The 10,189-nt window shown below is 41.4% G+C and overlaps 2 protein-coding genes across 3 annotated transcripts; one reads left to right on the forward strand and one right to left on the reverse strand.

The window, feature by feature from the left end:
* Positions 1-569: 569 nt before the first annotated feature.
* cops3 (COP9 signalosome subunit 3) lies at positions 570-5,062 on the reverse strand. The gene is made up of 12 exons (XM_084669567.1): positions 4,890-5,062; positions 4,022-4,151; positions 3,703-3,815; positions 3,459-3,508; positions 3,065-3,157; positions 2,735-2,914; positions 2,329-2,469; positions 1,989-2,162; positions 1,646-1,732; positions 1,321-1,434; positions 1,104-1,184; positions 570-911 (listed from the first exon to the last, which is right to left on the reverse strand). The coding sequence occupies exons 1-12, from the start codon at positions 4,942-4,944 to the stop codon at positions 858-860; spliced, it is 1,272 nt and encodes a 423-aa protein (XP_084525693.1). The 5' UTR covers positions 4,945-5,062; the 3' UTR covers positions 570-857.
* Positions 5,063-5,477: 415 nt separating this feature from the next.
* On the forward strand, positions 5,478-9,791 carry nt5m (5',3'-nucleotidase, mitochondrial). Of its 2 annotated transcripts, XM_084669568.1 has the most exons (6): positions 5,478-6,410; positions 6,957-7,057; positions 7,269-7,354; positions 7,737-7,792; positions 7,953-8,067; positions 8,175-9,791. In XM_084669568.1, exons 1-6 carry the CDS (start codon positions 6,144-6,146, stop codon positions 8,312-8,314), a joined length of 765 nt encoding a protein of 254 aa, XP_084525694.1. In that variant the 5' UTR covers positions 5,478-6,143; the 3' UTR covers positions 8,315-9,791. The 2 variants fall into 2 exon arrangements, with proteins under 2 accessions (XP_084525694.1, XP_084525695.1); XM_084669569.1 differs by lacking the exon at positions 7,269-7,354 and having other exon boundaries at positions 5,481-6,410; positions 7,732-7,792.
* Positions 9,792-10,189: the final 398 nt, after the last annotated feature.

Here is a 10,189-nt window from a genome sequence, read left to right on the forward strand (position 1 = left end):
TTAGTCCCGCCTCCACTGTGGGGGAGTCTACACTGGGATTGGCTCATGTCTTTATTACGATCCATATCCGCCTGTCAAATGTTGGTCGCATAAATAAAGCCAGAGTACTGTACATTACAAATGAACGTGAGAATATTCAACAGCAGCTGTCCAAGAAATCATATTAACAACCAAGCACAATATTTTGAAACATTTTATTACAACAGATCGACAATCGTAAAGCGCGATCCCTCTAAGATTACATCATGACAATAGCTGTTTACCACACTTGCTCCTCAGTCAATTCAATCCACAAGACAATGCGTGTGCGCCCTCTAACGGACCTAAAAAACAGTGCACCAATTTTGTGAATAGGATACTCCCCTCTTTGCATTTGGTCAAGGACAGATTTAGATAATATACCATATGATATCAAATCTACATTATGTTTCAAGAAACTGCAATGGAAGATCTTTACAAGAAGAGAACACTTAAGTTTTCTTAACTTGTAGCCATATCTACCTAGAATGTGGTGCCCTCCAAATAGATGACCATGCAACAGAAACAAACAGTGATTATCCACACATAACAATTTTTGAACAAATAAGTCCAGTTTTTATTATTGTGGTTGTTGATGCAGCAGTGGTTCTCCCACTCGAACATTGATAAATAAAACACTGACAAAATTTAGTTGTTTTTTTTCTTTTCGTTAAAGGTTTCCTCAAGACACCATGAAGAAATAACCAAATTTATAATTCCACACATTTAGATTTTCCTTGACCAATGTCCATACTCTATAGAATGTTTGTAGGTTTTCCTCTTTTAAAAAAAGTATCATCCAATGAGAACCTGTTGTCAGGCAGAGTTCACCCTGGCCCTCAGGAATAACTTGATGTTTTGCTGCCGACATCATCCTCCTGGGTTCCCATACTCTGAAACACATTAAAGACAATCCATTGTCTTATAAACTTTGGATCTACAATAGTAAACCAGACACCCAACGTGTGATAGTTCCTTGTGAGATTCTGGGACATACCGGGAGCATTCAAACACAATTCTCATATCACTCATATCTTCACACAATCCAAAATGGTCTTAGTTGATTGCAGTAAATTGATTCTCACCTTCTGCACAAACTGCGGGTTTACTGTGATTTCTTGATCCATGGACTTTAGTTTCTCATCCAGCTCTATACACTTTAACATCTACCAGAGGAAAGACATTTATAGATTCTTGTTATACAACAAATTACTAACGCAGCTTTCATAGCATCATTTTTTCAATTCTAGTAGAAGTACAAGTATGTACTGTGCATACGTAATGCCATTCACAGGTTCTTACCTCTTGGTCAATTTTGTGGAGCATAGCAGGGTTGTTGTATTTTTCTGGGTTGTCGTGGAAACAGACCATGCCATCCTTCTGGTTGATACTAGCATAGATCTCACCATCTTCAATCTGCAGAGAATAGAAGGCGTGAGTGAAAACGCACAGGATAACTGAAGACTGATATAGTTACAATGCTGCGATTTCTGGCAGTTGGACTGTAATCAGAACGAGAATGTTAATCTCGATTCACATGCTAAATGTGTTCTTTGGGAGGCTGCTTAGGGTTTAGGGGTTGATCTGGTGCAGAGCAGTCATTTGATGTCCATGTTGGTCTACTCACCATGTGCAGGACATACTTCTCAGCCTCTTGGGGGCCAGACAGCTGCACTCGGCTGGCCATGTCCTGTAAGGACAGTGTCAGGAACGTCTGCAGGAAGGGGGGAGAAAAGAGGACAGGTGAGGAAGGGGAGAGAAGGTGAAGCGGGGGAGAGAGGAGGAGGTGAGGAGAGAAAGGGGGGGGGGAATAGAGGTGAGATGGAAAGGTGACAGGAGAGAGGAGGCAAAGAGGGTGAGAGAGATCAGCAGGGAGTTCAGAGCAACATTTGAGTGAGGAACACCCCCTTTTAGACAAGTGTGAACTTGAGGTGGTTGGTTCATTTGTGCTATCACTCATCAGAGCTAACCTTCGTTAACCTCTGGATGTTCTTTTTGTAGAGGGAAGACAAGCACTGTTTGACCAGGCCTGTGTTGTTGTCCCGTGTGAACGTCTCGCCGTGTCGGTTGACCAAGCTGCGGAGCTCGGCAGGGTTGTTGGTGGCGTACACCTGGGCCAGCTCGTGGTAGGCATTGCTCAGGGGCTGTTTGGAGACACAGAGCAGCAGTTAATATGTATGGCATTATATATATTATATATATATATATATATATATATATATATATATATATATATATATATTGTATTTGACTGAATGTGACAGACATATTGTCTATAAAAAGAATGGATGTAATACATTTTATGTTTACCTTGATGAACCTGCCCACTATCTGTGAGGTGTATTTGGGCAGCTGCTGCACTTTGCCGTGAAGGATGAGGGATACAAGGATGTACTTCTTGTAGGCCTCCAACATAATGTGGCTCACTGCCATGGCTGGAGTGGTTATTGCCTGTGGAGAGGAAACCGGAAGGGAGTCTTACACTAGGATAGCCTAAAGTATTCTATATAGGCATTAATGCTTTGGAACGTGCCACAATTAGGGTGCAAATCTCTAAAATACCGTACTAAACCAAACATCTAAACTATAAGGAGATAATCAGGTATTTATCTTCTTCAATTCAAAGTCATATCCAAGATCCATATATTCTATTCTCAATGACTAGGAAGAACAATGTGCTGTAGGGTTTGTAAGGGACAAGTGAAGCAACCAGTACCTGTTCATAAAAATACAGTGCTCTTTCAAAGTTCTTCAGACCCGTGTAGATCATGCCTCCGTAATAGTAGTAACATAGAAAGTGCTTGGCATCGTAGGCGCCGTTCTCCTTACAGATGTCCATCATGTCCTGCTCCAGAAAGGGCAGGACGGGCTTGAAGCACTTAGCTAACAAGCACAGCTGTGTGGGTGGAGACAGAGGCACAATTGTGAGAGCGGTAGAATCAGAATGCATGCAGACATAACCTAGGTAGAGGTCTGGTGTAGGTGGCTTCTTAACAGAGGCCCAAGTTGTGTCCAGGATTCCAGTCTCTAGCAAGTGAGTACATACCTGACACAGGTCTGCATGAACTGAGGTAAGTTGGTTTGTGTTCATCTGCATTTTGTCTATTGCCTGTTTTAGGACACCGACACCCCTCAATGGCTGTGAAGGGAGAAGAGGTGTTAAAGGATTATTTCACTCAAGGCACATTAAAAAATGAACTGGTCTTAATTTGACAACTTTCCCTTCAGGTTTATGTCAATCATATTGCTTGTTCTTCCAGCGTGATGAGTGTACCGGAATTTGAGTCAAATTATTCAACATCTATCTATTTGAACCATTTCAGTTGGCCAGGACTCAGTACTACTAGTAACTGTGAGAAACACTCTAGGAATTCAATATTGAACTTCACAGAATAATACTTGGGGTTAATGAAGGCGAGCGTTTATTGAGAAAGTCGTACCTGTTTTCGTTCTACAAGGGCATTTGTCAACTGATGACAGAGGCCGGCAACTGGTAGAAAAGAGATGCAGAGGAAACACAGTCGGTATCAGTCAAGATCAATTTCAGACCATCACCATACTTGACCTTGAGAAATCCGTAACCACGTCACTTTGGCACTTGCATGCTATCACACTGACATTGTGCACAGAGGAAAAACAACAGTCTTGAACACATCAGAGTAAGGTCATTTGGTGTAAACTTACAAGTGTCTGTTGCATATCTGACGTGCTCCCCGTTGCAAGTGCTGATGAAGAGCTGGACTTGGGAAAAGAGTGTCTCAAAGTCAGGGATGTTTGGCATGGAAAATTTTACAAACCTGTAGAAAAGGGAGAGAGGGAGTGGGAAATGTAATGGTAAGGAATGTTATAAAAGAAGCAAGAGAGAGAGGGGTGAAGGTTTGGAAAGAGAGAGAAATTAAGAAATGTAAGGTAACAAGCAGGGAAGACAACTTTTTCAATTACAAAAGGTAACAATGAAGACAAGAAGAGAAAGTAGTTTCCAGATGGTTCTAGGGCTACTCACAGCACAGCCAGCACACCTAGGGAGTGCTCCTGGATGTCCAGGGCCCCCAGCACAGTGTCCAGGTGGGACAGATTCTTGGCTAGCAGCTCCCCACTCTTGTTGATCAGTTCACACAGCTGAGTCATCTGACCTGGAGAGACAAATTAGACAAAACAACCCCTAATTAATGAAAATGGCCTTAACAATAGATGCAAATAACAACGCCATTAAAATGATAAGAAAAAAATCCAAAAAATGTTGTATATGAAAGTAATTGATAAAATAGGATATCCCAAAAACAAATACATTCATGGAATCAGTTACGTCTACGGAAGGTATGTTTACATGATGGAAAGAGACTGAATGAGCTAATGTAAGCTCATGTGATGATGTAAGCTAGCCAGCTATTTACTGTAAAATGTAGCGCCAGGTCAAATATACTCCTGTCAAGCCAAGGCCTCCACATTAGCAATACTAGAGGTAGTGCACATTAGTTAACAGACTGGGTTTCTATCCAATGACATTTAACAATCGTACCCCTTGGCCAATGGTATGGGCGATGGGTGGGACTACCGGTAGACATTCCCCAGAAATGATTTTCTCTAACAAAAACAAAAAGTGCGATTTCGCAAGATATTTTCAACAGCAGTGTGGTCCCAGTTCATTATTGTACATATGAGATACTACCATATTCTTTGGTGTCACTTTAGTAGAGTCTTGTCGTCTTAAACGCATATTCAAGCGGCGTGTTTACATGATCAAGCAAAAAGGAGGACCTAGCTAACCAGTTTGGCTAGCTGGCTAGCGTGCTATCAACGGCAAAGCATTGGTTAGCATTAGCTGAGAGTCCCAGCTCATCTGATAAATAAAACCAGTTTCGTTCACCAACCTTGAGCAGAGAGCTGCCGCACATTGTTCACGAACTGCTCCAAGGCTGAAGCCATTATTTCATCTGTCCGAAGTGGAGGTAAAACGCACTGTTTTTCATTCAAATGTCAGAAATAACTCCGTCCGGACTGAAACACGGGGCCACACAGCCGCCTCAGAGAGGAAAGTATCGTGAGACCGAATGTTGGGGTTGCCAGGTCCCTTGTCACTGCAACTGAGGTGTGGTAAACCCCCTTAATGAGTCTTAAAAACAAATCTTGACACTTTAGCATTTAGTCATGTAACATCCTGTCCTTCAGTTTTTCACCAAATTAAATATACGCAGTAAAGATCACATGACACCTTACATGTTTACCATACATATTTACTGTTGATTGTTGTATGTGTTGGATTTGAAAGAGACTCCTAGTGCCAAAGGAAAATATATCAGTTACCATTATAAAGTTGTATAATATTTATTATTAATAAATGTGAAAGTGATTAATACAGATAACTAGTCAAACCTGTAACGCACATGAAAGCTTTGGGTAATCTTCGCTGCTGGCCCTTTAAAAATCTATAAATACAGGAACTACAGTAAACACTACCGGGTTGCGGGTTGATAGGGAAGATTTTATGAAAAAGAAGACTATAGTATAAAACGCTTGCTACCCAAGAAAGGCACATATTATCCCATACAAGCATATATCGTATTAGTCAATTAAAGTAAAGTATGATCTAGCTGGGTGAAGCTTTTAAAGCATTTCTGGAATTCTGCAGTATATCGACATTGGACCAAGTAAGAGGGCTACACCACTCTTTAGGCTACCTCATTTGGAACCTGCACATTCTTGGACGCAATGTACATTGAAGTAACACTGTACAAGGGTGCATGCAAATCCTAAATTCCACATCGGATATGTAGCACTCTAGTGTTCGTTGTACAATTGTGCGTCACAGTATTAGACCACTGTCTGTAAACACGTCTATACAGTTACCAAAGGCATGTCACATTTGACCTGCTTCTGGTCAAGAACACTGCACCACTGCACTGCTGGCACTAGCTAACAAAGAATGACGGATTTGAAATATAAACATTTTGCCAAGGAAAAACAATAGTCAAAACTGGTTTTATTTAAATAGTACCAAACTAGGACGTTATCTGGTGTGTTAAATTTAGGATTCCATGCGGACTTTTAGACGGATTTGAGTCCTCTCGCTTTTTCGCCGTGCTGTTCTTAGTTCCAGAACCGATAGTTGCAACATCACAAACATAATGTTACTACTGTCGAGAGTTGTACGCCTGCTCGGAAGAGAGACAGCCATGCTCTATGGTCGGTGTATTTCCGCGAACATGTCGTCTGCCTCATCAAGCAAGAGGCTCCGGGTGCTCGTGGACATGGACGGGGTCATCGCTGACTTCGAAGGGGGATTCCTAAAGAATTACCGCGCAAGGTACCCCAACGATCCGTTCATAACCTTGGAAGACAGGCGGGGGTTCTGGGTGTCATCACAGTATGGACAGCTGCGGAGTGACTTGTGTGTAAGTGGATCACCGTGGCCCATTGGAGGCTCTGCAAAATGAGCAACATGTTTTCAAATAGATTTGAATCGTCAAGTTGCAATGGCTTGATCAAAGGTTGGTCTTTCTATCGTTTCCATTTTTGCAGATCTTATTAAACCCAGTTTTAAATACATGTCAGATCACGGCAGCTATCATTTGATGTGATTGCTGTGCGGTAGTGGATCATATGACTCACTTTTTACATTTCCAACACAAACGCACATGACCACAACATGATTTAATTTATTTCATAGGTCTTAATTGGCAGACATACAAGTGTAGTTAGCTCAGTAACATGCTCCAAGCCTTCCACAACCTTTGAATAACTTCTTGGTATGAGACTTTGGACAGGTGGAGCAGTCCACCGTGGCCATGAATCTAGTGTAAGATATGAGTGGAATTCTCTGTCAGGCACTCTTTTTTCTCTCTCACTCACTCACTCACTCACTCTCTCTCACACACACATAAGCACCTCCATACAAACGTGTTAATTACACACAATATGTATGCATGTATTAACTGCAGGAGAAAGCCATCAGTATCTGGGAGTCAAAGGACTTCTTTATCAACCTGGAACCACTCCCTGGGGGACTGAAGGCTGTCAAGGAGATGGCCTTGCTGGAAAAGTAAGAGACTACCAAATGCCACGTGAATTTGTATTGATGAACGGGGGTCTGTTTAACGCACCATTCAACCGTATCAACTCACATTGATACAAACAAAGCTAGATCAGAGGAGCTTGAATAATGTACACAAATATTGAATACAAATCATTCTTGGCTGCTGGAAGACTAACAATCATTAACAGATAATGTAAATCCTAAAATGGGGTGGAAGAACCAGTAGGGATGAATGGGGCCTCAGAGACCAGACCAGTCCAGATCTGACCAGTCCACTCTGTACCTTCAGGAATGCACCACATAGTGAGTTATGTAAATGTACTATATGTACATGTGTTTGGTGTTTACACAGTGAACAAGTCATCATCCTTTTCTCTCCCTGTAAACGGACTCAGTATTTGAAGGAGGTTGTTAAAGTTGGGTCTATAGTACCTAAACTTTGCGCTAGACATGTGCTATGCTGTAGTAGTAAGATATTTAATGTAATAAAAAGAAACATGATACTATTTATCTGGAGGCCTCTGTTCCAGCCCATTGTGCCAGGTAAGGAAATTGTTGCTCCTTTACACAACTTACACAGGTACACTGAACCAAGTAAGGTAGCATAAACAAGTGAGTCGCGAAGTACACCTTGTTCAATCAGTCTAATTTGCTGTTGACAGCTGTTTTCTTTTCCACAGCACAGATGTCTTCATATGCACCAGCCCTATCAAGCATTACAAACACTGCCCATATGAGAAGGTAGGCTTGCAATCTGACACAGCACTGTGTTTATACAGTACTTTATGGTGTTCTGTAGGTACGGTGGCTTGTTTGGACAGTGGTTATTGGAGTTGTTTGTGTATGTGATGGGTGTGTGTGTGTCACATCTGTTTGTTTATATGTGTGTGTATTTTTTCAGTATGCATGGGTAGAAAAGCACCTGGGCCATGAATTCCTGGAGCAGATCATTCTGACCAGAGACAAAACGGTGGTGTCAGGAGACATCCTAATAGACGACAAGCCAGACATCCTTGGTAAGTTTGTGTGTTGACTCTGACACCTTACTCTAAGTCCATTACCTTTCCTTTCTATCTATCTGTTTTTGAGCTGCAATCTAATGTGTCCCCCTCCCCTCCTCCAGGAGTAGAGCCTAACCCTGCCTGGGAGCACATCCTGTTTACCGCCTGCCACAACAAGCACCTGCCCCCCAGCCCTACCCAGCGACGCCTGATGTCCTGGTCCCATGACTGGAGGGCCATCCTGGACAGCAAGAGGCAGTGAACTCAGCAGTATCCTCACAGCAGGGACCATCCTGAAGAGCCACACTGCACTGGGATCATGAGTCCAAAAGTGAAGACCACAGTGAAGACCACCAAATGTGTTTCCTGTTGTACCTGCAGATGGTGCTCAAAGACTTACATCAAAAGCCCTCTAAGATTCTCAAGAATTTCTATCTGAACCGGGGATGAATCTTATTTATGTTTGATTTTTATGACAACTTGCTCAAATGTTCTTGGTTCTTGTGTACATGTTTGATCCACACATTTCCCTTTGGATCATCTTTAGATGCATGCTCATGCAATTGCTGTCCCTATCACAGCATGGCCACACTGTATACACAGAGGACAACGATCACAGAAGAGATCACATTTACAGGTTTCAGTGCACTAACAAAAGAGGGACTCCCAAATGCAAATAATTCTCTGTCATTGGTCACAGAGATCCACCAGTGTGCCAACAGTATATACCTTTGTTTGTTCCTCTCAACTTAGGTTAAGTTGATGTTTTTAACGGCTGGCTGGACTATAAGAGAGTGGACAGAGACCGGGGGATTTCCATGCTACAAATTGCCAAAAAGTTTTTATTTTGATTATGTGTAATTAGTCGCTACAAATTGCATGTTGGTACAAATTATAATGTAGGAGGTGTGGTTTTATAACTGGGGGTGGGAACCATGGAAATAGAAGTCTCATCTTTTTTACTTCTGTAATAAGGAGTTATTAATAGTGACAACATGTTCAAGATTATACAGCTCACTATTGTATTTGGATAAATAGAAAGATATTAATACAATTGAAATACAATTATGTTTATTTTTAGAGTATGTTAGAATATGTATATTATATGTATATTCTAGCAATAATTTTCTTCATATTAACATTTAACCAAGGTAAAAGTTATGTTTACATCCTGACTTCATGTGTCAGTTGTATGAGACTACATAATGGTTGACCTTGAGAAAAAGTTGAAGAATCATTATTCTCCCTGAAGTGTATTGAAGCTTCTATATAGAAAATGTCTTACCATGTAGACACAAGCAAAACATGAACCTGGTGCTAATACACTGTCCACTTAGTTAGACCCAGTTAGTCCAACCATGAAACACGCTGTCCTATATTCTTCAATAAAGGCACATACACCTTGTTACCCTGATGTAGACACTGAGTGATACAACTGGTTATCACTGTAACCATTACACTTAAGGATTGGGTCTTCTTGGGTAGGAGACAAGCAGACAGAGCTGTATACGCATGTTGGGATGTGCTGCAAGTAGTGTGAGTCTTGAGATCTTGTCCTCCTTATGACTATGTTTGTCAAGGTGAGTTTAACAACCACATAATCTCACCAGGGTCTTACATGTCGGCCATCTTGTCAACTTGTTCTTGGTGCTGAACAAGTATCTGTCAGTGGTTGTTTTTTCATTTTTAAAGCATAATTAATAAAAGATTAATTCATTTTTGTGAATTTTATGCAATCATCTGATCTAATATTCGTTTTTTTCTTTCTATTCCAGTATCAGTAACAAACAGTAGGGGTCACTACTACCCTTGCATTTCAGGTACATAACACATCACTTGCAGGGAAACCATCTATGTATCCTGCTTGGTAACATTCACAACCTTGTTGTAAACCAGGCGCAGTAATATCATCAGCCATAGAAACATATTGATGATGCATGAACACAAAAACAACACAAAGGATTTACCTCAGTAGCCTCCTACTGTATGAGGAGGCTCACCTAGTTACTTAGAGTCACTTCAGTTTGTGGAAGACTCACATACCACAGCCAACGACCGCAGGTCTGTCTAGAGCTGTGTGGAAGGTCCTCTGAGGGCAATGACACAGCTAAACTGTACTCACATAGCACAGACAATG

The sequence above is a fragment of the Hypomesus nipponensis genome, chromosome 13 (assembly GCF_054491055.1).
Source record: "Hypomesus nipponensis isolate SF chromosome 13, ASM5449105v1, whole genome shotgun sequence".
Taxonomy (NCBI): domain Eukaryota; kingdom Metazoa; phylum Chordata; class Actinopteri; order Osmeriformes; family Osmeridae; genus Hypomesus; species Hypomesus nipponensis.

Coding starts and splice junctions, on each gene's coding strand:
- cops3 (XM_084669567.1), bottom strand. CDS start 4,944: ATGGCTTCAGCCTTGGAGCAGTTCGTGAACAATGTGCGGCAGCTCTCT. Junction 3,509..3,702: donor CAGATATGCAACAGACACTT/GTAAGTTTACAC, acceptor CTTTTCTACCAG/TTGCCGGCCTCTGTCATCAG. Junction 1,435..1,645: donor AGAAGTATGTCCTGCACATG/GTGAGTAGACCA, acceptor TATTCTCTGCAG/ATTGAAGATGGTGAGATCTA.
- nt5m (XM_084669568.1), top strand. CDS start 6,144: ATGTTACTACTGTCGAGAGTTGTACGCCTGCTCGGAAGAGAGACAGCC. Junction 7,355..7,736: donor CTTCAGGAATGCACCACATA/GTGAGTTATGTA, acceptor TCCACAGCACAG/ATGTCTTCATATGCACCAGC. Junction 8,068..8,174: donor CGACAAGCCAGACATCCTTG/GTAAGTTTGTGT, acceptor CCCCTCCTCCAG/GAGTAGAGCCTAACCCTGCC.